Consider the following 27,489-nt stretch of genomic DNA (forward strand, 5'->3'; position numbering starts at 1 on the left):
TCCAACTTTTGTTTTAGGCTTAATTTGCTTATCTCAGCCCTATTTAAGTTTTTATTGCTTACTCTAAGTCAGATGTCAGTATGAAGCATGGGAAATCCAGAAAGTGTCTGAGACTCATGATTTTTATTTTATTTTTATTTTTTGAGACAGAGTCTCGCTCTGTCGCCAGGCACCAGGCTGGAGTGCAATGGCGCAAGCTCAAGCTCAGCTCACTGCAACCTCCACCTCCTGAGTTCAAGCAATGTTCCTGCCTCAGCCTCCCAAGTAGCTGGGACTACAGGTGCACACCACCATGCCCAGCTAATTTTTTTTTTTTTTTTTTTTTTTTTTAAGTAGAGATAGGGTTTCACCATGTTGGCCAGGATGGTCTCGTTCTCTTGACCTCATGATCCGCCCACCTCGGCCTCCCAAAGTGCTGGAATTACAGGCGTGAACCACCACGCCCGGCCAGATTTTTTTTTTAATACTTTAAATTTTGGGGTACGTGTGCAGATCGTGCAGGTTTCTGACATAGGTATACATGTGCCATGGTGGTTTGCTGCATACAGTCCCCCCTCCCCCGACCTCCCTCACCCCGTCATCTACCTTAGGTATTTCTCCTAATGTTATCCCTCCCCTCATGATTGGTTTTTGGTGCTTGTTAGGGGAATCTTTTACGACTCATATAATAATGTACTTTATTGTCACTGAAGTACTGTCTAGTGAACCGGTTGGCAGCAGATATGAAAGGTTATCTATTTGTTGAGGGTCTAACACTATTGGCCTAGGATGCAACAGTGGAAAGAGATCAGAGCCCAAAACAGGAAGTCAAGTGCAAACAAGACGTGTTTGTCTATTGTAACTCATGTGCCTCTGTTTTGAAACTTGGTGCTGTTAAAAAGTCAAGACTTCTAATATTTGAGCTTGGCTGAAGAAGTCTCCATTTTTGGTTTGAAAAGAAGCTAACATAAATATTCCTTTACTGCCCTTGCCTTTATCCATATGCATATCTTTCTTCTAGGGACCAGTCAGTCTTTCTTCCTGGGCATGGTGGTTTTTCCTGTTTTATGCCATACTGCATCCATTTGGTTTATAAAATGAAGCCACTGAGTTGACTGCTGATGTTACTTTTTTTTTTTTTTTTTAAAGAGAGAAAGAAAAAATAATAAGAAAAAGAATAAAGAAGAGGAAGAAAAAGAGGAAAAGGGAGAGAGAATAGGGGTATTGCTTTATTGCCCGGGTTATAATGCAGTCTAAATATGGGTATGCCTATAATTGTGCTTAATAATGGAGACATGAAAGAAAATGAGGGAAGAGAATAACAAACAAGGAGCCAACCAATATTTCGTTTAAACTTCTAAGTTGATATGATGTGGTACTGATAAGAGTGTATATTTTGTGTATTTAAAGTGGAGAGTTCTATAAATGTTAATTAAGTTTACTTGTTCCAGATCTGAGTTCAAGTCCTGGATATCGTTGTTAATTTTCTGTCTCATTGATCTGTCTAATGTTAATGTTGAAGTCTCCCACTATTACTATGTGGGAGTCTAAGTCTCTTTATAAGTCTTGTATGTCTGTCTGGGTATTCGTGTATTGGGTGCGTATGTATTTAGGATCTTTAGCTCTTCTTGTTGCATTGATCCTTTTATCATTATATAATGTCCTTCTTTGTTTCTTTGGATCTTTGTTGCTTTAAGGACTATTTTATCAGAGGCAAAAATTGTAACTTCTGCTTTTTATTTATTTATTTTTGCTCTCCGTTTGGTTGGTAAATCTTTCTCCATCCCTTTGTGTATCCTTGAATGTGAGATGGGTCTGGATGCAGCATACCGATGGGTTTTAGTTTTTTATCCAAATTGCCTGTCTGTCTTTGGATTGGGGGATTTAGTCAATTTAAATTTAGAATTAGTAATGATATATGTGAGTTTAATACTGCCATTTAATATTAGCTGTCTGTTTTGCCCATTAGTTGATGTAAATTCTCCATTATATTGATGCTCTTTACTTTTTGGTATTTTTTAGAAAGGCTAATACTGTTTGTTCCTTTCTATGTGTAGTGGTTCTTTCAGAAGCTCTTGTAAAGCAGGCCTGGTGGTGATGAAATCTCTGAGTGCTTGCTTGTTCACAAAAAAACTTTATTTTTCCTTCACTTATGAAGCTTAGTTTGGCTAGATGTGAAATTCTTGGTTGAAAGTTCTTTTCTTTAAGGATGTTGAATATTGGTCCCCACTCTCTTCTGGCTTGTAGGGTTCTGCTGAGAGATCTGCTGTAAGTCTGATAGGCTTCCCTTTGTGGGTCACCTGACCTTTCTCTCTGGCTGCCCTTAGTTTTTCTCCTTCATTTCAACCCTGGTGAATCTGACAATTATGTGCCTTGGAGTTGCTCTTCTTGAGGAATATCTTTGTGGTGTTCTCTGTATTACCTGGAGTTGAGTATTATCCTGCCTTACTAGGTTGGGAAAATTTTCTGAATAATATCCTGAAGCGTATTTTCCAGTTTGGATTCATTCTCTTCGTCACATTCAGGTACACCTATCAAGCGTAGATTAGGTCTTTTCACATAGTCCCATATTTCTTGGAGACTTTTCTCGTTCCTTTTTATCCTTTTTTCTCTAATCTTGTCTTCTTGTTTTATTTCATTGAGTTGGTCTTCGACCTCTGATATCTTTTCTTCTGCTTGATCAATTCGGCTGTTAAAACTTGTGCATACTTCACGAAGTTCTCGTATTGTGTTTTTCAGCTCCATCAAGTCACTTATATTCCTCTCTAAATTGTGTATTCTTGTTAACATTTCATCAAACCTTTTTTTAAAGTTCTTAGTTTCTTTGGATTGGGTTAGAACAAGTTCTTTTAATTCACAGAAGTTTCTTATTATCCACATTTTGAAGCCTGCTTCTGTAATTGGAACACACTCGTTCTCCATCAAGCCTTGTTTCGTTGCTGATGAGGAACTGTGATCCTCTGCTGAGGGAGAGGCGTTCTGATCTTGGGTATTCTCAGCCTTTTTTGGCTGTTTTCTTCCCTTCGTTGTAGATTCGTCCATCTGTGGTCTTTATAATTACTGTCTTTGTAATTGGGTTTCTGACTGGATGTCCAACTTACTGATTCTCAGCACCGAAATCTGAGCAACCCACTACGCTGACTAAAACAGCGGCGTTAAGATTGATGGTGCTTTTCTGACTCTGCACCAAGAACCGACGGTCCAAGGGGCAAAACCGCCTCGCCGGTTACAAGAGTCGTGTTGGCGACCCGTGGGGCTCCTCCGCTGGGAATCTCCTGGTGCGTGAGCAACAAGAATTCATCTGAAAGTGTGGCGTCCTCTCGTTCTCTGCGCTTTCACTGGGAGCTGCAATCCCAAGTTGCTAGTGATAAGCCATCTTGGATCTCTCTCTGAAGGTTGTCGGATGTTACTTTTGATAGATACAGGATTTGGCTATTTTTTAACCTAATAATGGGAAATTTTAGCCTATAATTCACCATCTTTTTAATTTTTTAATTTTTTTTTTTTTTTTTTGTAGAGCATGGGCAGTGGCTCATGCCTATAATCCCAGCAGTTTGGGAAGCTGAGGTAGGAAGATTGCTTGAGAGAAGTTTGAGACCAGCCTGGGGAATATAGCGAGACCCCTGTCTCTACAAAAATAAAAATCGGTGAGTATGGTGGCATGTGCATATAGTCTCAACTACTCAGGAGGTTGAGGTAGGTGGATCACCTGAGCCCAGGAGGTCAAGGCTGCAGTGAGTCAGGAGTGTATCATTGTAGTCCAGCCTTGGCACCAGAGTGAGGTCTTGCTGTGTCGTGCAGGCTTTGTGCTGGTTTCATACTCCTGGCCTCAAGTGATTCTCCTCCCTTGGCCTCCCACAGTTCTGGGATTACAGGTGTGAGCTACCACACCCAGCCACCACCTTCTCCTATTTAATTTTTATTTTTTGAGACTGGATCTCCCTCTGTCACCCAGGTTGGAGTACAGTGACATGATCACAGTTCAATGCAGCATTGATCTCCCAGGCTCAAGTGATCCTCCCACCTCAGCCACCCAGTAGCTGAGATTACAGGTATGAGCCACTACAACAGGCCCATTCTTTTTTTTGAGACGGAGTCTCACTCTGTCACCCAGGCTGGAGTGCAATGGCGCTATCTTGGCTCACTGCAACCTTTGCCTCCATGACTCAAACAGTTTTCCTGCCTCAGCCTCCTGAAAGCTGGGATTACAGGCATCCACCATCATGCCCAGCTAATTTTTGTATTTTTGGTAGAGGCCAGGTTTCACCAGGTTGGCCAGGCTGGTCTCAAACTTCTGACTTCAGGTGATCCGTCCACCTCTGCCTCCCAAAGTGCTGGGATTATGGGAGTGAGCCACCAAGCCTGGCCCATTCTTTTAAATAACAGTTTGTTTTTGTTCGTTTCCAGAATTTGTAGCCTAACTTTTGAGTGTTTTCTGAGTGTAGTGGTTTACAAATTACTACTGGGCCTTTGTGAACTTTTCTTTACTCTGAATTGAAACTTTTGAGTACTGGAGGCGACATCTAATGCTAGTTACTGAATTGCTTCACCCCTTGGCAAGTCTCTGGAGAAGAGATTAAGTAATTTGCTTGGGGTCACTCAGCTGATAAACAATCTTAGCAGTCCCTATTTTCTGAACCCACTTCTCATTCCCATTGCTTTCTACTGTGAAATGTGCTTTATTACATTAATTAGAGAACTGGATTGGCTACAGGATAACCATCTGCTTGAGTCATCTTGGGATCTTTGTGGATTATCATAACCACTTGAACCAGGTCCATTTTGCTGGTGTCAAACCATAATATGAGACGGGTAAAGGTTTTGGGGTGTGTGTGTGTGTGTGCGCGCACACGCACACACACGCGCATGCACGTGCATTCTGTACCCTTGCCGTATTTTCTGTTCTTCAACTTTGTAATTCCAGGAGTAAAAGGGTAAAAGTAGCAGCATGTCTCAATGTGGTTGGTCTAGTGACTGTGTGTGAAAGCAGTGAGAACAACATTCCTTTCTGCTATCAGCACAGGTGTCTTTTTTTCTTCTGTCTATCAAAGGATAGTGAATATGACTTTTGTACTTTGTTGTGGGATATAGGCAAATAGTAAAACCTGAAGATCAGGTTGAGCACAGGTGTTCTTTGCAAGGAGAGAATATAGTGAAGATACAAAGGTTTTTGTGACACCAGGAGAACTAGAAATATCTATTCATTTCTGCTGCTTGTCGTAGATAGTGGCTAGATCACATCCTCCTGGCAGGAGCAGAAAACATTTCAGGGAGTCAGCATAATTTTCAGATTGAGATCAAACATCAAACCAAGCTAAAGGTCTGTAGGAGGAAGGGGTGCCTAGTCTGAATTCATCCTGGATTTATCACCAAATCCTATCTGACTTTAGTACAGTGCAAGCAATTACAGGGCACCAGGTAGGGGCCAGAGGTATATGTTCATTCTTTGAATTTGGCGGAGAAGGGTTGAGGAGCTAAGGGAGAAATTCTAAACTGGTGGGACTGCAGGGTTTTGAGGAGTAACAAACTCGTTAGTAATGGGGTGGAATTGAGAAGAGATGTAACAGCCTGGGGTTGCAAGGAGATTAACCACTCTGACCACCTCTGAGAAGTTTTTCAAGGGATTATATAATTAAGAGCTGGTGTAAGGGGCCTGTACTCATTTAATTCTTAGAGAAGTGGTTCAAAAACTAAATTGAACATGATTAGAGGTATTGGCATACCTACATTTTTAAAAAGCAGATAGAGGAATAGAGCAGATAAACACTGTCTTTTTAAAGAACCTTAATGGGCTAGGCGTGGTGGTTCACACCTATAATCCCAGTACTGTGTAAGGCCAAGGCCAGTGGATTGCTTGAACTCAGGAGTTTGAGACCAGTCTGGCCAACATGGTGAAACCTTGTCTATATTAAAAATACAAAAAATTGCATGCCGGGTGCGGTGGCTCACACCTGTAATCCCCGCAGTTTGGGAAGTTGAGGCAGGCAGATCACCTGAGGTCAGGAGTTCAAGACCAGCCTGGCCAACATGGCGAAGCCCTGTCTCTGCTACAAATACAAAAATTAGCTGGGCGTGGTGGTGTGCACCTGTAGTCCTAGCTACTTGGGAAGCTGAAACAGAAGATTGCTTGAACCCAGGAGGCAGAGGTTGCCATGAGCCAAGGTTGCGCTACTGCTCTCCAGCCTGGGTGACAGAGGGAGACACTGTCTCAAAAAAAAAAAAAAAAGAAAAAAAGAAAAAAAAATTAGCTTGGCTTGGTGGCTTGCAACTATAGTCCCAGCTACCCAGGAGGCTGAGGTTGGAGGATCACTTGAACCCAGGAAGCAGAAGTTGCAGTTAGTGAGACCACGCCACTGCACTCCAGCCTGGGCAACAGAGGGAAACCCTGTCTCAAAAATAAGGAAATAAAATTAAAAAGTTAAGAACCTTAATGGGCCTTTTTATGTTAAAACAACAACAAAAATAAAGAACATTAAAAAATACTTTATTTAAATTATTTACAGCCAATTTCTATTGAACACTAATTATTTGCTGGGCTCTGGGGTAAATGCTTTGACATGCATTATTTTAATCCTTTCAATTATCTTTTCAATGTAGCAAGTTCTGTTGTTTTGAGGAAATTAAAGGAATTAGCCCCAGAATTCATTCTACACCATTATACATTTGGCTGTAGTAATTTTTGTGCAGTCTACTTTGGAAAGGTAAACGGCATAATTTTGAGCCTAGACAGAATTCCTGTCTTGAAATGCTGCCTTTTCCCAGTGCATTTGGAGTGCCATAAACCCCTTCACCTAGTCCCTGGCTTCATTTTTAAAAAAATCTTGGTTACCCATTAGTCATTGTGATAATATCTTGTGAAAGCAGCTTCTTCAGTCAGAAGGTCCAGAAAAGCTTATCTGGTAAATCCTGTTTCCTGCACCAGAGTAGTAAGGGGATCAGAGTTTCTTTATTCTTGAGCTTTGTCATCAATTTCGATGGAAGAAGGATTCTGCTGTAATTAAACTGCAGGTCCATTTTTTCTGTTTTCACCGTTGTTAGAAGACTTTACTCTGAACTGCTTTGTTTCCTGATTAACTCACCCTTTGGGGCAGAATGCCTGGGCTGAAATGAAGGCGTAGGTTTCTCTGCTGCAGTGTTCAAGCTGTCATCTCTCCTAAACTCTATACTATGAAGCAGCCATTTAATTGGTCAGACCCCGAGGGTGATATTTTGGCATAGCTCCATTGGTTAGAATTACTTTTCCCTGAACTTCATAGCAGATGCTGAGTTCCCTCTGTAGATATTTGTCATAGAATAGTTGAAACCAGGGAGTTTCTGAGAACATTTATCACTTGTGATTATTATGTATGTTTTTCAATTGTTTACAACAGTTACCACTTAAGAAAAAGAGCTCATTTATTGCTAGTGGGAAGTGAAGTCTCTCCCCTTTCCCCCTTATTCATATTATTATTTTAACAGTTTATGCTCCAAGACCCTCTGCTCTCCTGTTTCCCATATCATTTTGTTATGTTTCTCCTTCTACCTTGCTTGGGCTATGTGAGTCAGGAACAACAGGCAAAACTACACCCAGACCTGAGTGTGTTTGGTAGAGGTCGGTTTCTTTGATTTCTAGCATGTCTTTATTTTACATATGCATTTGTTCTTTTCATGTTTATTTGTATTTGCAGTTCCCACTGCAGCACCATTCCAATCTAAAACCACAGTGAAGGCATTGAAGCCTTCTGTGTCTTTTTTTAGGAAGAGACGGAAGTGACAGTCTTATTCTTCTTCCAGGCTCCCCTTTTCTGGTTTTGTCCTTCTGTAATAATTGACAGTTTAAACTGTTTTTCTCTTCTTTTGTTTTTCAAGTAATCTTAGCAGAAAGAATTCTCTTAAGCATGTCTGACATAGGCATGTAACTCTTAGGTCTTTCCTTCAAGATATTGCTGTGGTTATGTGTGTTTAAAACCCTTAATTTACTGATAATCCTGGAATCATAATTGTGCAGTTTCTTTTTTCTTTTTTTTTGAGACAGAGTCTCTGTCACCCAGGCTGGAGTGCAGTGGTGTGATCTCGGCTCACCGCAACCTCTGCCTCCCAGGTTCAAGCAACACTCCTGCCTTGGCCTCCCGAGTAGCTGGGATTACAGGCGCGCATCATCATACCTGGCTAATTTTTTGTATTTTTAGTAGAGATGGGGTTTTGCCATGTTGGCCAAGTTTGTCTTGAACCCCTAACCTCAGGTGATTCTCTGGCCTCAGCCTCCCAAAGAGCTGGAATTACAGGCATGAGCCACCTCACCTGGCCAGTTGTGCAGTTTCAAGCATGAATTTCTATCCTATTTTTTTTAAAAAGCTCTATTGCTGTTATCATTAGTTAATAATTCAACAAATATATGTTGATTACTTGGTATTAAGGCTGAGAATAAAGCTGTGAAATAGACTCATTTGTTTCCTGTTTCACTTTCCACACCCTAAATATGGAAGAAAAATACTTTAAAAAGAATTATACAGCCTCGGCATGGTGGCTCACTCCTATAATCCTAGAATTTTGGGAGGCTGAGACAGGTGGATCACTTGAGCTCAGGAGTTCAAGACCAGCCTGACCAACATGGTGAAACCCTGTCTCTACTAAAAATACAAAAAAATTAGCCAGGCCTGGTGGCATGTGCCTGTAATCCCAGCTGCTCGGGCGGCTGAAATGTGAGAATTGCTTGAACCTGGGAGGTGGAGGTTAGAGTGAGCTGCGATCACACCACTGTACTCCAGCCTGGGTGACAGAGCGAGACTCATCTCAAAAAAAATATGAGGCTGGGCATGGTGGCTCACGTCTATAATCCCAGCACTTTGGGAGACTGAGGTGGGTGGATCATGGGTCAGGAGTTCAAGACCAGCCTGGCCAGATGGTGAAGCCCTGTCTACTAAAAAAAAAAAAAAAAAAATGCAAAAAATGTTAGCCAGGTGCAGTGGCAACTGCCTGTAATCCCAGCTACTGAACAGGCTGAGGCAGGAGAATCGCTTTGAACCCAGGAGGCGAAGGTTGCAGTGAGCTGAGATCTCACCACTGCACTCCACCCTGGGTGACAGAGTAAGACTCTGTCTCAAAAAAAAAAAACAATTATACAAATTGTTAGCCAATCGATTAGATACAGTGCTGCTAGAATGCTCTTTCCCCTAGAATGTAGTCATCATGAGATTCAAGTACCTTGCCTGTTGTCATTCCTCTTACTTTCCCCAGAGGTACTGGCAGAGATTTGTGCTAAATAGTCTGATACATCAATTCCGGTTATAAGGTGGTATATAAGATTCTATGAGGCCAGGCATAGTGGCTCATGCCTGTAATTCCAGCCCTTTGGGAGGCTGAGGTGAGAGGATCACTTGAGACTGGGAGATTGAGGCTGCAGTGAGTTGTGACCACACCACTGTACTCCAGGCCTGGGTGACAGAGTGAGACCCTGTCTTTAAAAAAAAAAAAAGGCCAGGCGCGGTGGCTCACGCCTGTAATCCCAGCACTTTGGGAGGCCGAGGCGGGTGGATCATGAGGTCAAGAGATTGAGACCATCCTGGTCAACATGGTGAAACCCTGTCTCTACTAAAAATACAAAAAATTAGCTGGGTATGGTGGCACATGCCGGTAATCCCAGCTACGCAGGAGGCTGAGGCAGGAGAATTGCTTGAACCCAGGAGGCGGAGGTTGCGGTGAGCCGAGATCGCGCCATTGCACTTCAGCCTGGGTAACAAGAGCGAGACTCCGTCTCAAAAAAAAAAAAAAAAAAAAAAAAAAAATGTTATGAGAGCACAGACAGGATCAGGAAAGGTTTCCCTGAGGAGATAAAGGATAGGTAAGGGAGGTGGGGTGGCAACAGTGATCCAGGCTGAGAGAATAGCTGAATAGCTTGAAGAAGATTCCTAAAGCTAAAATAACCCTGGTATTTGAAAAACTAAAAAAATAGGTTAGGACAAGCTAAGAGTGAGGAGTAAGACTCTGAACACTAAGAATTTGATTTTTTTGTTATTTACTGGTTACCCAGTGACAACACTTAATTTACTTTATTTTATTTTAGATGGAGTCTTGTTCTGTCTCCCAGGCTGGAGTGCAATGGCGCCATCTCGGCTCACTGCAACGTCTCTGCCTCCCAGGTTCAAGCTAATCTCCTGCCTCAGCCTCCCAAGTAGCTGAGATTACAGGCACCTGCTACCATGCCCAGCTAATTTTTGTATTTTTAGTAGAGACAGGGTTTCACCATGTTTGCCAGGCTGGTCTTGAACTCTGGACCTCAGGTGATCCACCTCAGGTGGCTCACGCCTGTAATCCCAGCACTCTGGGAGGCTGAGGTGGGCGGATCATGGGGTCAAGAGATCAAGACCATCCTGGCCAACATGGTGAAACCTGTCTCTACTAAAAATACAAAAATTAGCTGGGCATGGTGGCATATGCCTTTAGTGGAGGCAGGGATTGCAGTGAGCCAAGATGGAGCCACTGCACTCTAGTCTGGTGAAGAGCGAGACTCTGTCTCAAAAAAAAAAAAAAAAAAAAAAAAAAAAAAAAAATTATTTAAAATTCTATAGTCCCAGGAATGGTTTTTCTGTTTATTATATTTTTTTATGAGGTGATTAAGGTACTTTTTATTGAATCCTAGAAAAATCAGACCATTTCAATTCTTATTTTTGTAGGATTATTATGTTAAATAAGACAGGTGCAAACGTAACAACTAACTTGGCACATTTTAGGTATTTTGTAGTGTTTTTACTTTGTTATTTTCTGAGAAAGGACTTCAGGAACCTGGAGTTCTGAATAACTCCCTCAATTTTCCCCTTGTCTGCCATCCAAAATAATAGCACAGAAGATTATGTCACTACTAAAACTTTGATTCTTTATATTAAAGTATAACTTGGGGGACTGGAGGAGAGAGGAGGCACCAGTCCTTGTGTCTTTGATGTTACTGACATCTCAGTGTGAATGGAGGCTCCGGAAGCTGGTTTGGAGAGAGGCAAACGTTTAATCCTCATGAACCCATGCCTTATTATAATGACAGCCATTTACTGAATGTCTAGCACTGCCCTCTGCTCTGGATGTAAGATTGAAAAGTCCAGTGAAGATATGATCTCCGTTTATATTGAGCAGCACCTCTATGTCCAGTCTGTGAGATTTAGGGAATTTATTCCTGTTACTATGAGCTCATAGTGGCAACTTAGTCAAGCCTCATTCATTTATTCAATGTTAGAGTCAGGATTTAAGGTCAGGTCTGACTGATTTTAAAGCCAAAGTAAAACATACTTGGTTTGGAAACAGCTTCCTCCCCCGCCTCCCCACCTTTCTCTCTAACTGTTCTGTTTTCTTAAAATTTAGCCCTAAAATAAAATTTTTACCTGGGAAATATGCATTATCCATTACCTATATCCAAAAGACTGCCTTGGTGGATAGAAAATGTCTATTAGTATTCAAAGCTTTGGAAGTTTTTCCTCCGCTGAGTTCCGGCCTGTGAAATATTCCTTGTTTATGTCCAGCCCATGCACCACTTCAGCAGGGCTGTTGATCCTAATTCAGGCCTTGGAGTCTAAAGTTCTACCATATGCATTTCTTCTCTGTGTGACTTAGGTATTCTGAATTCTTTTTTTTTTTTTTTTTTTTTTGAGATGGAGTCTCCTTCTGTTGCCGGGCTGGAATGCAGTGGTGTAATCTTGGCTTACTGCAACCTCCGCTTCCTGGGTTCAAGTGATTATCCTGCCTCAGCCTCTCAAGTAGCTGCAACTATAGGTGCACGCCATCACCCCTGGCTAATTTTTTGTACTTCCTTTTTTTATTTTTTGAGATGGAGTTTTGCTCTTGTTGCCCAGGCTGGAGTGCCATGGTGCGATCTCAGCTCACTGCAACCTCTGCTTCCTGGGTTCAAGCAATTCTCCTGTCTCTGCCTCCCAAGTAGCTGGATTTACAGGCATGCACCACCACACCTGACTAATTTTGTATTTTTAGTAGAGATGGGGTTTTTCCATGTCGGTCAGGCTGGTCTTGAACTCCCGACTTCAGGTGATCCGCTTGCCTCAGACGTGAGCCACCATGCCCGGCCTTGTATTTTTAGCAGACACATGGTTTCACCATGTTGGCCAAGCTGGTCTCAAACTCCTGGTCTCAGGTGATCCTTCCGCTTCAGCCTCCCACAGTGCTGGAATTACAAGCGTGAGCCACTGACCCGGCCACTGAATTCTTTATTCTAAAATAAGTATCTCAGAAATAATCTCAGTTATCATAGAGAACATGCTTCATTGTCCCACCCCAACACATGAGAACACAGATCAGTTTGTAGTATGGTTTACTCAGCAGGCTGCTTACTTATAAATGCAACAGTTGCCCTATTTTATGCTCATTGTGTTGTCACCAGCATTTTACATCTTCCTAAGTCAGGGTGGATACCTCAGGCAGGTTTACTGGAAAATTCCAGTAAACAGTTTCAAAGGATTTCAAGTTGCTTACCAGACTAACTTATTTTTAAAAGTAAGCAGGCTTCCAAGTTAAGAGATGATTTTAAATTTCAGGTAAGTTCTCAGGACATTGTAGTTTTTTTTTACTATGTTGTTGGTATAATCAGCTGTGTCAGGGCCTGTCCCATCCAGGGCCTTGGGTGGTAAGAAACTCAAGCTTTGGGTGACCAGAGAGAGGAGAAAAACTGGGCTTTCCAGCCAGTAGTGCCTATGAAACATGTAGGTCATTGCCATTTTATTTTATTTTACTTTTTTGAAATAGAGTCTTGCTGTGTCTCCCAGGCTGGAGTAGAGTGGTGCGATCTTGGCTCACTGCAACCTCTGCTTCCCAGGTTCAAGTGATGCTTCTGCTTCAGCCTCCCGGGTAGCTGGGACTACAGGCGTGTGCTACCACGCCGATAATTTTTGCGTTTTTAGTAGAGACAGGATTTTACCATGTTGGTCAGGCTGGTCTCAAACTCCCAACCTCAGGTGATCCACCTACCTCGGCCTCCCAAAGTGCTGGGATTACAGGCATGAGCCACCGTGCCTGGCCAGTTTAATTTTTTTTAATGTGCTGTTTATCAAATGCTTATTGTAAGTTATGTACTTTATGTGTTATTTCTCATCCCTATCATTACCCTCCAACATGGGAGGTATTTTACCTTTTATACAGGTGAGGAAACAGACACAAAAGGTTTAAGTAACTTGTCTAAGTTTAGCTACCCCTCATTTTTTTTTCTTTATTTTTATTTTTTTAACATAGAGACAGGGTCTCCCAATCTTGCCCAGGCTGGTCTCAAACTCCTGGGCTCAAGGGATCCTCCTGCCTCAACCTCCCAAAGTGCTAGGATTACAGGCGTGAGCCACCACACCCAGCCTACCCCTCATTTTTTCATACAGGAATTTGTCTTTCTCACAGTCACTTTGTCACTATAAACATTGAGAAGATGCTTTTGTTCTTAAGAGATAACTAGTACTTGCCTCATAAGCTGTGTGGATAAGATACTGAATGTTCTCCAGCCTCAGTTTGTTTATTCCACAAATTATTTGGGTGCCTTTTATGAAGTGCCACTGTGCTAGCTGCTGTGGATAAAAAATGAAGACCAGATTCTTGCCCTTGGAGATAGATTATAAATCAACAAACAAATATAAGTATAGATTATGATAATATTCACGAAAGAAACCGAAAGGCAAGGAGCTGATGTGTGTAAACGGGGGAAGACTCCTCATGTAGGTGATACTTGGGATGAGACCTGAAGGCCGAGAAAGGAGAACAGGTACAAAGACTTGAGGCTGGAAGGGGGCTAGTGTGTATGAAGAACCGAAAGGTCATTATGGCTTGAAGTTTAGTGAGTGAGAAAAGTAGCACAGTGTGAATTGGAGAAGTGGTCAGGGTCTTTAACCGTGTAAAGAGTGGTTATTTTTATTCTAAAATGCAAGAGGAATCCATTAAAGAACTTTTTTTTGAAGAGTTAAAAAAATTTTTTATGTACAAAGAGTTAACATGGTTTCTTTGATTGGGTGGATCCTTGGATAACCTATCAAAGGGAGATCACTTCTAGGAATAGGCAGCATTAAAGAGCTTTAAGTGTGTGTGTTGAGGGGAGGAAGGGAGTGGATGATGCCTTGTGGATAAATAGTTGGATGGAGACAATAATTAAAGCTAGGAAACCAGTTAGGAGGCTGTTCTTTTGCCCAAGAAGCCATTCTAGACTCTGGAAATTCAGTAGAGCACAAAGTCCCTACCCTCATGGAGTTTCTGTTCTAGTTAGGGAAAGCAGTTAATAAGTAAGCAAATAATATCAGCTAATACCAAATGTTACGTGTGATATTAGGAAGTGACATTAAAAGGTTGGGCATGGTAGCTCATTACTATAATCCCAGAGTTTTGGGAGGCTGAGGCAGGAGGATCCTTGGAGCCCAGGACTTCAAGGTTACAGTGAACTATGATCAAGTCACTGCACTCCAGCTTGGAGAGAGATCCTATCTCTCACCAAAAAAAAAAAAAAAAAAAAAAAAAAAAAGAAAAGAAAATATTAAAGCTGATGTTTGAGCCGGGCGCGGTGGCTCAAGCTTGTAATCCCAGCACTTTGGGAGGCCGAGGCGGGTGGATCACGAGGTCAAGAGATCGAGACCATCCTGTCAGCATGGTGAAACCCCGTCTCTACTAAAAATACAAAAATTAGCTGGGCATGGTGGCACATGCCTGTAATTCCAGCTACTCAGGAGGCTGAGGCAGGAGAATTGCCTGAACCCCGGAGACGGAGGTTGCGGTGAGCCGAGATCGCGCCATTGTACTCCAGCCTGGGTAACAAGAGTGAAACTCCGTCTCAAAAAAAAAAAAAAAAAAAAAAAAAAAGGCTGATGTTTGGATGACAAGAAGGAGCTAAGCATAGGATGTTCTAAGGAGTCCAATCCAGGCAGAAGAAACAAACAAATCCAAAGGGCCTGAGGAGGAGAATGTGATTAATATATGAAAGATGATGATTTAGCCCATTAACAGGGGCAGGGGAGATGAAGGTAGGAATTTATGAATCTTTGGTTTAAGAAAGGTACTTACAGCAACCTGAGGTGTGGATGGAGAGGAGGCCCAGACAGCCTGGACACTCAACATTTAAGAGCAGAGGGAGGGGTAAGAAGCAGCAAAAAGGCTTTGAGGTAGGAGGAAAGCTAAGGGTGCAAAGTGCTAGAAGCTAAGAGATGTTTAGAGGGGGAGAGTTGTTTGTGCCCAGCATTGCCGAGAGATTAATCTGAGGATATTAAACTGTCAATTAGATCTGGCCACTTGGAATTCCTTGGTGACCTTGAAGAGATTAAGAATAGTGGTTGGGTCAAGCTAGATTGGAGAAGGTTTAAGAGGGAATTAAAGGTTAAGAAAGTGGAGTCAAATATTTGGAGAAATTTGATTTAGAGGAGAGCAGAGAAGAGTTTTTAACACCTGGGAGATTCTGGAGCATACCTGTATGCTGATAGGAAGTTCCCGTACAGATGGAAAGTAAGAGCTCAGAGGGGATGGGCCACAGGCTAGACAAATTGATTCTTTAAATTAAATCAGGAATATATCTCGAGAGGGTAGGCTTCAGGGTTTAAGTGACCGAGGTTCAAATCTTGGCTCTGCTGTCTTCTAGCTGTGACCTTTAACAAGTTACTTAACTTCTCTGAACCTTTTTTTTTTTTTTTAAATCACCTTGCCAGAATTGTGAGGACCACATAACACTAGGTAAAAGTACCTAGCTCAGTGCCTGGCAGATAAGCATTCTTCCAGCAGAGAATGGCTGCTTTCTTCTTTACGTCTCAAAATATGTAATTACTTACCAGTTATTTCAGAGAGGCTTAGCCTAAGCCCTATTGATAGACTTTTCACAGAATTTCCTTTCAAAACCATTATAATTGTACTTTAATTGCTTTTAATGATAATATACAAGATGAAGCTAAGCCCATTCTTTACTAATGATTTGTAACGTGGGATACTTTTCTCTGTGCACTTACAACATAGATGCCTTTAACCGTTCCAGAAATATGTTAGTGACAGCAGGTGTACCACCCTCAATAAACTGGACATGATTCTGTAAGGCTTGCCTTCCAGCCCTTTTCTGATTTGCCATGTCAGAAAGACATTTCTTTAAGGTTTGGGGGCATTTTATTTCGGTATTTTAAAAGGATTTTTTGTAAAGTGTTATTTGATGGGTGCACCATAAGTGCGTTAATTCCGGGATGTAGCTGTCTATAGTTTTGTGTAAAGCCTGTTGTTGCAGAACTACCTTGGTGCACAGAGCAGTTAATTAAAATCAGAATAGATTGGATGAGAACCTTGGAGATTTTTTTTTACTGTCTTGGTTTTTTGGTGGTTTTGGAGTTACATTGCAATCCAGTATGCCCTTCTACTCCTCTCTCCCCTTTATGGGAAGGCCCATGACAGCCACTGATCTGCTTTAAATTATTCGCCTCGGGCTGGTGAACAAGCGGAGAAGTGTTTTAAAATTACTTAGGAATCTAGGACTTAATAGGTGGAAATCACATTATCTACCCTCTTGCCTCTAACTATGATTGTACCCAGCCCACCTGGAATGGGTAATTTATCTTACTCTGTTATTAACCCTGTAATTTTCCTGTTCAGTAAGGCTAAGTCTCCCAAGAAATACTAATATACCTATCAAGCTGACAAAATCCTACATACTAGCTAGCCATTCTTGCCTCATCACAGTGTTCTCCCACAGGGAATAGTACTCTTGTTCATCACTGGCCCTCTGTTTCCCATTTTCCCCCTTTTAGAGAAACTGGAAGAAGAGACCCTATCAGGTTTCAAACAACCTCTGTAGGACAGCAGTTAAACGATGTTTCTGAGGATTAAATTGCCAAGTCTATCTTAAGGAGAGGATGAGGGGAATTTGGGAAGGAATGTTCAAGCCCTCAGTGAAGATCTGGCAATTTTCTTTCAAGATCAGAAGGAGGTGTATAGATAAGAGAGAAACGTTTTTCAGTTATCACCTTAGGGAGAATTCTTTCTACACCCCACAATTTGTTCCAATTTCAGTCCTTTAATAGCATTATCAAATGCAGTGTATGTATATCTATCTATTTAGGTTGAAGAATGAAAAAAATATTCTCAAGAGAAAAGTATTTTAGCTTGCATAGCGTTGTTAGTTACAAACTCCTTCCGCCCTCTGAAATAACCCTGAATGTAGTTGTTATTAAGGGTTAGGGCTTTCCAGTTTGGCAGGAGATTACTTCTAACCACATTAGGAAATGTTTCTTTTTGGTATTTAAATATCTGTCAGAATGTCCAGGCATGGTGGCTCACGCCTGTAATCCCAGGACTTTGGGAGGCGAGGTGGGTGGATCACCTGAGGTCAGGAGTTCAAGACCAGACTGGCCAACATGGTGAAACCCTGTCTCTACTAAAACTACAAAATTAGCTAGGTGTAGTGATACACACATGTAGTCTCAGCTGCCTGGGAGGCTGAGGCAGCACATGCCTGTAGTCCCATCTACTTGGGAGGCTGAGTCAGGAGAATCACTTAAACACAGAAGGCGGAGGTTGCAGTGAGCCAAGATTGTGCCATTGCACTCCAGCCTGGGCAACAAGAGTGAAACTCTGTCTCAAACATATATATATATACACACACACACACACACACACACACATATACACACACACACACACACGCATACATACATACATAACACACTCTGAGTATATATACTCTGACATGTATATATGTCAGAGTAAAAAAAAGCCTAGTCTGCTGACTTTGGCAAACCTGTTAGACTGAGCAGGTCTAAGATATGTTAACACTGGAGAATCTTGCCACTACCTCCTGCTCTTTCCTGTAATAACACCCTTCTTCACATATGTATATTCCTAGCATAAGACTTCATTCTTCACCCAAACATGTAGACTATGCTATAACAGAATGGCAAATTTCAGATCTTCTCACAGATCCATAGCCTCCTTTTTAAAAGTAGCCAAACACTTGAATAAGCTGATAGCTCTTCTTTCAGAAATGTTCGGAAGAGGCACTTAAGGTTAGAACCAAGGTTGAGAGAATAAAAATTATGTGGAGGAAGATGAGTTCTCTCGACTCCAGCTAAAGAGCTTTCTTCTGTCTTGTATCAAGATGTTCAAGTTGAGCTGTATGCCTTTCTAGGCCCCCAAACCCCTCAGGACAAGGACCTAGTCAAAATCACTTTTGGTATTTCCAGTACCCACAATATAGCTGGTGTTTCCTAAGTGCTGTTAAAGTAAATGGATTTTTGCCAGGCACAAGGGCTCACACTTACAATCTCAGCACTGTGAGAGGCCAAGGTGGGTGGATCGTCTGAGGTCAGGAGTTTGAGACCATCCTCGACAACATGGGGAAATCCCGTCTCTACTAAAAATATAAAAATTAGCCGGGTGTGGTGACCCCCTGTAGTCCCAGCTTCTCAGGACGCTGAAGTAGGAGAATTGCTTGAATGTGGGAGGTGTTGGCTGCAGTGAGCCAGATTGTGCCATGGCACTCTAGCTTGGGCAACAGAGCAAGACTCTGTCTCAAGATAGATGGATGGATGGATGGATGGATGGATGGATGGATGGTTGGATGGATAGATAGATAAAGTATGGACAGGTGTGGTAGCTCACACCTGTAATCCCAGCACTTTGGGAGGCTGAGGCAGGCGGATCACGAGGTTAGGAATTTAAGACCAGCCTGGCCAACATGGTGAAACCCTGTCTCTACTAAAAATACAAAAATTAGGGTATGGTGTCGGGTGCCTGTAATCCCAGCTACTTGAGAAGCTGAGGCAGAATTGCTTGAACCCAGGAGGTGGAGGTTAGAGTGAGCCAAGATTTTGCTACTGCACTCCAGCCTGGGCAACAGAGTGAGACTCTGTCTAAAAATAATAATTTTTAAAAAGGTACATGGATTTAAACAATACACAACTTTCCAGTTTTTCCTACTGATTGTGCCTTACCAAGTGGGTCTGCCCATTTTGTGCAGAGTCCTTACTTCTTAGGAAAAATTTATAACCTGTAGATTCCTTGTGTGGAACAAAAGTTTATTTTTTTTCCTGTGGCCAAATCTATCCCCCCTTTCCTTTTTTATTTTTTTAATTTTTGAGACAGGAACTTGCTCTGTGGTGCCTATACTGGAGTGCTGTGGCACGATCATAGCTCACTACAACTTCCTGGACTCAAGTGGTCCTCTCTCCTCAGCCTCTCGCATAGCTAGGACTATAGGTGTGTGCCACCATGCCCAGCTAATTATTATTATTTTTATACAGGTGGAATCTCACTGAGTTGCTCAGGTTGATGTTGAATTCCTGGCCTCAAGCGATCCTCCTGCCTCAGCCTCCTAAAGTACTGGAATGATAGATGTGAGCCACTGTGGCCATCCCCTTTCCTTTTTATTTCACGCTTTCACTTTTTGATTGCTAAAACTACAAACTTATCTTTGGTTACATCTGCCTTCACCTCTGCTCCACTGTCTGGTGAATGAGGTGACTTTTCTCCTGCCCAGGAGTAGGTTCACCCTATAATCTGATCACATGATCACTTCTTTTTCTGTTATTTTATTTTTCATTATTATTTTTTTTTTTTGAGGTGGAGTTTTGCTTTTTGCCCAGGCTGGAGTGCCATGGTGCGATCTCGGCTCACTGCAACTTCTGCCTACCGGGTTCATGTGATTCTTCTGTCTCAGCCTCCCTAGTAGCTTGGATTACACGTGCGTGCCATCACTCCCAGCAAATTTTTGTATTTATAGTAGAGATGGGTTTCACCATGCTGGCCAGGTTGGTCTCAAAATCCTGACCTCAGGTGATCCACCCGCCTTGGCCTCCCAAAGTGCTGGGATTACAGGTGTGAGCCACCGTGCCCAGCTGATCACTTATTTTTCTACTCCAGGCTTTTACTCCTACTCCCATCATTTATTGCCAGCTTCGCTTCCTCTACAGTCTCCTAGTCTTTGGTGACTCCTCTGCAGTTTGTGAATATGTCTACATTTAGCCTGGTGATACAGATCTTCTTCAGCAACTGCCTTCTTCCTTTCCTTTTAGAGTCAAGTTTCTTGAAATAATAATTTATCCTTAGAATCCTTTGAATTCTTACTTCTCATTCACTTTCCAACCTATGATTATGAGCTTCTTTCTTCCTAAACCGCTTAGGCAAAGAGCACACATAAACACTTTCCTTAACCTTAGTCCATTGGACACTTTGCATTCCTCCTTGTATTCTGTTCTGAGAATCATTTGACAGCATTGATAATTTTTTCTTCAAACTAAAACGTTCTTCCAGTTCCCCCTGCTCTGAGCATTCTTTTCTCCTCTGTTCTGCTGTGGGATTTCCCCTGCTTGTCCTGTAGATGTGATTTTCCCATTCCGCCTTCTCTGCTGACCCAGACCATCTTAATCAGTCTTTGGGCCCACTCTGGCTCTATGTAGTTCCAGTGGGTCATGTGCTCCCAAAACTTTATCTTCAGCCCAGACGTGTATCCATGTATACATCAGCATGTCCCGCGAGTACAAAACTCAACTCGTCATCTTAACCCATCCCTCTTCACATACAGATACATGCCTCTTCCTGAGGACGTCATTTCGGTAAGTAATTCCACCATCTATCCCGTTGTGTAATTCAGATCCTAGACTTTGTCCTAGACTCTCTTTTCTCTCCATCTTCTCTCACCTGCTAACTCATTCTGCTCATTCTATCAGATCTGTGCCTTTTTAAATTTTCCATATTTGCATACCTTGCCCCTCTACTGCAGCAACTTCCTGCTTCCAACTGGCCCCTTGTTGATCTGTCTGTAAGTGCAGACTCTAATATGCAAATGAGACAGCAAAATGCTCTAATTGTGTCCCATTACTATAGGATCCTGTCCAGGTTCCTTACCAGGGAATACAAGGTTTTTCATGTCTCTTTGTTTATTACTTGTACCCTCATCTAACCGCCCTCTTGCCCTCTGACCCAGTCAAGCGTTTTGTAGTTTCTTTAATGCCATGGTACATGTTTTCTGTTGTTGTTGAAAATTCCTTCTCTTCTCGACTTTCTGGTAAAGTCCCACTTACTCCCACATCAAGTTAGGATGTGTGGCTCCTCATTTGAAAAGTCTTCTCTGGTCACCCCTCTGGCCCTGTAGAGCTGATCACTTCCCTTTTTGTAGCCCCGCAATAATACATGGTGCAAACCTCTGTTAAAGCACTGATCACCCTGAAATTTCAATTTTTAGTTAATATTTCTAGTACCCTGACTAGACCATGAACTCCTTGAGGGCAGGTACTTTACCTTCCTTACCTAGCACTGGAAACAGCAAGGCATTGGTTTCAGTGAAAGTTACATGCATCACTGGATGCAGTGGCTCACGCCTGTTCCCAGCACTTTGGGAGGCTGAGACAGGTGGATCACCTGAGGTCAGAAGTTTGAGACTAACCTGACCAACATGGAGAAACCCTGTCTCTACTAAAAATACAAAATTAGCCAGGTGTGATGGTGCATGCCTGTTATCCCAGCTACCTGGGAGGCTGAGGCAGGAGAATCACTTGAACCTGGGAGGCGGAGATTGCAGTGAGCCAAGATCACACCATTGCACTCCAGTCTGGGCAATAAGAGTGAGACTCTGTCTCAAAAAAAGGAAAAAACGTTGCATGCATCATGAATGAATAGAGAGTTTAACAGAAGTTAGTGGGTGGCTCATGCCTGTAATCATAGCACTTTGGGAGGCTGAGGTGGGCAGATCATCTGAAGTCAGGAGTTTGAGACCAGCCTGGGCAACATGGTGAAACCCCATCTCTACTAAAAATATAAAAATTAGCCAGGCATGATGGCAGGTGCCTGTAATCCCAGTTACTCAGGAGGCTGAGGCAGGATAATCGCTTGAACCTGGGAGGCACAGGTTGCAGAGAGCTGAGATCCTTCCACTGCACTCCAGCCTGGGCAACCAAGTGAGATTCCATCTCAAAAATAAGAAGTTAATGAATTGCCTACAACCTTGTCCTCTTTGTAGGGGACAAGCCCAGAAAGCCAGATGGTAATTGTTGTGAAACTTGTAGGTTTATTAGGTTTATTTTGTACCTTTGCCTTCCCAGAAAAATTAAAGTTAAAAGCATTGTTATAATGCTGATAACACCTAATGTTTATATAGTGCTTTATAGCATACAGACTGTCCAGATGAGAAAAATGAAATACAGAAAGTCTATCACTTGTTAGAGGTAGGTAACACAGCCCTTAAGTAGTAGAGCAGGACTTGGGACTGAGGCCTTCTTATTATAGATTCTATATTCTTTTTATTATTACTGTCTCAGATATGTCTATCAACTTGTGATTTAAAGAATTACAAAATTTGGCTGAGCATGGTGGCTCACGCCTGTAATGCCAGCACTTTGGGAGGCTGAGGCAGGTAGATCACTTGAGGTCAGGAGTTCGAGACCAGCCTGGGCAATGTGACAAAACCCAGTCTCTACTAAAAATTCAAAAATTAGCTGGATACGATGAAGTACTCTTCTTATCCCAGCTCTTCAGGAAGCTGAGGCAGGAGAATCACTTGAACCCAGGGTGAGCTGAGATCATGCCACTCTATTCCAGCCTGGGTGACAGAGACCCCTGTCTCAAAAAAACAAATTACAAAATTTCCATTTCAGAGGGCTACTCCTCTTCTGTTCCTCTTCTGTTGTCCCCAATCTCTTGCGGACAAAGAAATCATTTATTTTATCATACACACACTGGGAAGAACCTTCGTTATTCCATGTAAACTGTTAATTGTAAGTAAAGGCAGATTAGGTCTTTCTCTTCTGGGAACTTAGAAACCTCAGATAACTTATATGGTGTCAGAGAGAAATGTTTTTGGCGTGCTCAAGATTGAACAAATTTGTGGCCGGGTGTGATGGCTCATGCCTATAATTCCAGCACTTTGGGAGGCCGAGGCGGGTGCATCATAAGATCAGGAGATCGAGACCATCCTGGCTAATGTGGTGAAACCCTGTCTCTACCAAACATACAAAAAATTAGCTGGGCATGGTAGCAGGTGCCTGTAGTCTCAGCTACTTAGGAGGCTGAGGCAGGAGAATCGCTTGAACCTGGGAGGTGGAGATTGTAGTAAGCTGAGATTGTGCCACTACAGCCTGGGTGAAATTCTGTCTCAAAACAAACAAACAAAAAACCTTAGATATTGTATATGATCTATTCATTTGATAGTTCTTGTTGAGCTACCTGTCTAACTGGGTGCTGTAAGACTATCACAATCCCTGTTGTCATGGGGGTCACGGGCAAGTTGGGGAGACAGGTGTTAATCAGGGACCCCTGCAGAGGAGAATGAATTATATCACAGGTGCATTAGAGGCAGTGTTGGAAAGTTAAAAAGAACCTAGAGAAGTGAAGAGGCCTAAGGTTATGAGCTATATGACCCAGGAAGTTACTTTCCCTTGCTGGTGCTCATTCTTTTTTCCTCTACAAAATGACTCAGTTTGATCAGTTGGTCTCTTTTTTCCTTCCAGCTTATGAAAGTGCCTTTGTTAAAACAATGAGTCAGGAGACAGAGTGAAGCATTCTATTGTATGAACTGCTTATCGAATAATAACATTAAATGTTTCATTTATTATCTTTCTAAGCAGAGTTCAGGCTCAAAGTGTCTACATTGGCTGCTTTAGTCTACTGAGAAAAACATACTCATATCTCACCTCAGTGCTTGGCATTTGAGTGGGCCCTCTTAATAATTGTTAGGTTATTCTGACATTTGAGGGATTGGCTCCAGATTCTCCAGATCCTCTTTGTTTTGTGATCGTAAAAATCATCAGTCCTGTGTCCCCAGTACCTGCATTTGATATGTAAAATGAGAGTAATAAACCAACACTTTTTTTAATCAGACAGGGTCTTACTCTGTTACCCAGGCTGGAGTGCAGCAGTGCAGTGGCATGGTCTCAGCTCACTGCCACCTCCGCCTCTCAGGCTTAAGTGATCCGCTCACCTTAGCTTTCTGAGTTGCTGGGACTATAGGTGTGTACCACCACACCTGGCTAATTTTTGTAGAGATGGGATTTCACCATTTTGGCCAGACTGGTCTTGAACTCCTGAGCTCAAGTGATCCTCCCACCTTGGCTTTCCAAAGTGCTGGGATTTAGGCATGAGCCACCACACCTGGCCAACACTTCTTCTTTTTTTTTTTTTTTTTAAGATGGAGTTTCACTCTTGTCGCCCAGGCTGGAGTGGAATAGCACCATCTGCAGTCACTGCACCCTCCACCTCCTGGATTCAAGTGATTCTCCAACTTCAGCCTCCTGAGTAGCTGGGATTACAGGTGCCCGCCAACATGCCTGGCTAATTTTTATATTTTTAGTAGAGATGGGTTTCACCATGTCGGCCAGACTGGTCTGGAACTCCTGGCCTCAAGTGATCTCGCCTCGGCCTCCCAGAGTGCTGGGATTATAGGCGTGAACCACGATGCCCAGCCCAACAATTCTTAATAAATCTACAGAGGCTCTGATTCAGCAAGAAATCAAGTATTTGTTGAGTTTCTGCTATGTGGACAACAGTGCTAGGGAACAGTACTGTACCTAATGAATAAATATCCCCTGCCCTAGAGGAATTAATGGGTTAGTAGTAGAAAATAAAGAGCAAGGTATAGCCGGGCGCAGTGGCTCATGCCTGTAATCCCAGCACTTTGGGAGGCCGAGGCGGGTGGATCATGAGGTCATGAGATCGAGACCATCTGGTCAACATGGTGAAACCCTGTATCTACTAAAAATACAAAAATTAGCTGGGCATGGTGGCGCGTGCCTGTAGTCCCAGCTACTTGGGAGGCTAAGACAGGAGAATTGCTCGAACCCAGGAGGCGGAGGTTGAGGTGAGCTGAGATCGCGCCATTGCACTCCAGCCTGGGTAACAAGAGCGAAACTCTGTCTCAAAAAAAAAAAAGAGCAAGATATATCAGTGCAAGAAAGTATATGTGCTGTGATAGAAGTTTAGGATTGGGGGTACAAATGTAAGATTAGTTTTGCTGGCTGGCAGGAGGGGAAATCAATGAAGGGGCAACATAGTATAGGGAAAAGGATATTAGGTTTCGAGTCAGCAAACCTGGGTTTATAGAATCTCAACTCGTATATTAGCTCTCTGTATATTAGCTATGTATTTGATTTCTTTGAGCCTGGGTTGCATCATTTATATAAAGCAATTAATAGTCTTGGCTGGGCGCATTAGCTCACACCTGTAATCCTCGCACTTTGGGAGGCCAAGGTGAGCACATCACCTAAGATTGGGAGTTCGAGACCAGCCTGACCAACATGGAGAAACCCTATCTCTACTAAAAATACAAAATTAGCTGGGTGTAGTGGCGTATGCCTATAATCCTAGCTACTCGGGAGGCTGAGGCAGGAGAATCACTTGAACCCAGGAGGTGGAATGAGCTGAGATTGTGCCATTGCATTCCAGCCTGGGCAAAAAGAGTGAAACTACATCTCAAAAATAATAATAATAATAATAATAATAATAATAATAATAGTCTTCCCCACGGTCATTGCAAGTATGTATCCCAGTGTGTATGATAAAGTTCTATCTCTGAACAAGGCTGTGTTCCTGAATGAAGTGGGTGTTAAGCCAATTGTAATTGCTAAGGTAAGAAAAGGTTTCATTCGAAGTTAGATCTCAGGTTAAACCCAGTCAAGGATCAGCATTGAAAGGTGGAGTGCCAGCTTCACAGCCCATCTTGTTCTGGCAGATGAGGTGTCTATGCTTACCTCTTGCATGGGACAAGAACTGTGGTGGAGAGGGAGGCGTAAGAAACTGTGGTCTCTGAAAACATATCCTCCCCTCTACCCTGGTGGCATGTGTGGATTGAGTATTACTACTCACCTGTGTTCTCGGACACTGAAAGGGCAGTAGAGGCATGTCTTAACTCTGACCGTTTCTCCTTTCTTCCCTTGCACCAGATTTTATCATGTGGGCAACCTGCTGCAACTGGTTCTGCCTGGATGGACAGCCTGAGGAGGTCCCACCACCCCAGGGAGCCAGAATGCAGGCCTATTCCAACCCTGGATACAGCTCCTTCCCTTCCCCAACAGGCTTGGAACCAAGCTGCAAGTCCTGTGGGGCTCACTTCGCAAACACAGCCAGGAAGGTGAGTGCTGACTTATTGGCTTGCTCTGCCACTGTAGCCTCTGGACCACAGGCAAGTGCTGCTGACCCCTCTATGAATGCTTGCCACCTTGCTTTTTTCCCTGTGTAATGCCAGTGACCCAGACCCGGACATGTCCCTTTCATAAAAATGTTTAAGAAGAACTAGCCAAGCAAAAGCAAAGCATCTCAGCATAGATTTGGAGTCATTAGATCCGAATTCAGTTGTCAGATTTGTTACTGACTAGTTGTATGATTTAACCTCTCTTGAGATTCAGTTTCCCTGTTACAAAGTTGGGATGATAGTAGTCTTCATCTTTCAGTGTTGTGAGAATAAAGGGAGACAAGAAATCCATGAAGGGTGCCTGGCATGATGCTTAGAATGTTATTTCCTTCATTAGCCACAATCACAAAAGGTCTGACTGCAGATTAACTTGTTCTTTTTATGAAAAACAATGTCAAGGATGCCTCAGGTACATTAAGACCATAACAAAGACTGGAGCTTATTTACTGTAGCAGATTTCATTTGAAATGCTTGGGAGCCATGCTTCCCAGATGAATGAGCTGGAAATAAAATTACTGGCTGGATAATGGTGTCTGTCTTTTTTGTGTGTTTTCCCCGTCTAATTTTTTTGTATATTTTGTAGAAATGGGGTTTTGCTATGTAGCCCAGGCTGGTCTCAAACTCCTGGGCTCAAGTGATCCTCCCACCTCAACATCCCAAAGTGCTGGGATTACAGGCGTGAGCCACCATGCTCGTCCTTGTACATTTAATTAGGCATTTATTTAGGTGCACCCATCCTCTTCCAGAGGCAGTGAATTATCTGTGGTCAAGCATGACTAGGGCAGAAGGTAAACTCTGACCTGGATAAAGAACTCCAGCATTCTGCATTTTTCTGCAGAATGAGAGGTTTGCAGCCCAGAATGGGTGATAGGATATGATGTTAAAATGGTGATTGTGGGAAATTTGAGAGGAAATCATACTTTTAAACCATCTGCTGTGTGCAAAAGACTGTTTAAGGAATTTAGATTTTTAAATTTCATTTAATCCTCACAATAGCTATGATAGAGGTTTTAGACTCTCCCAAATCCCATTCTACATATGAGAAACTAAAGCTTAGGGTTTAACATTAATAAGAACTCTGAATGTGTTAAGTTCCTGACAAATAGCATGAGAGATACTAAAATACTCATTCTTTTCCCTTGACTTCAGTAGTGCTTACGATCACATAGTTATTAAATGACAGAGCTGGGATTCAAACCCAGGACCTTGATTCCAAAGCCCCATCCCAGAAGACATACGGCATGTCGAGTAGAAGATGACAGTTATAGGGCTGAGTACAGAAGCCTGGCAATGATTAAAATAAGGTGCTTTTTTCGTATTTATTGGAAATGAATTACTGAATATCTATGGTGTATCAGGTATTGCCTGGGCTAGGGAGGCAGAGATGAAAAAGGTCATCCCTGCTTAACAGGGAGCTTACAGTCAGACAGGGA

The 27,489-nt window shown here is 42.5% G+C and overlaps 1 protein-coding gene across 4 annotated transcripts in view; it reads left to right on the forward strand.

Moving 5' to 3' along the window:
* Window positions 1–27,489, forward strand: part of RFFL (ring finger and FYVE like domain containing E3 ubiquitin protein ligase) — an 84,458-nt gene that overhangs the window by 39,129 nt on the left and 17,840 nt on the right. For 2 of the 4 annotated variants that reach the window (XM_010343637.3, XM_074388387.1), the window contains exon 2: window positions 25,809–25,996. In XM_010343637.3, coding sequence (XP_010341939.1) covers window positions 25,817–25,996 — 180 coding nt within the window. In that variant the 5' untranslated portion in view covers window positions 25,809–25,816. Of the gene's footprint in view, window positions 1–308; window positions 25,997–27,489 lie in introns of those variants that run through there. The other 2 variants (XM_074388386.1, XM_074388385.1) reach the window with 2 other exon arrangements.

The sequence above is a fragment of the Saimiri boliviensis genome, chromosome 17, assembly GCF_048565385.1.
Source record: "Saimiri boliviensis isolate mSaiBol1 chromosome 17, mSaiBol1.pri, whole genome shotgun sequence".
In the NCBI taxonomy this organism is placed as follows: Eukaryota; Metazoa; Chordata; class Mammalia; order Primates; family Cebidae; genus Saimiri; species Saimiri boliviensis.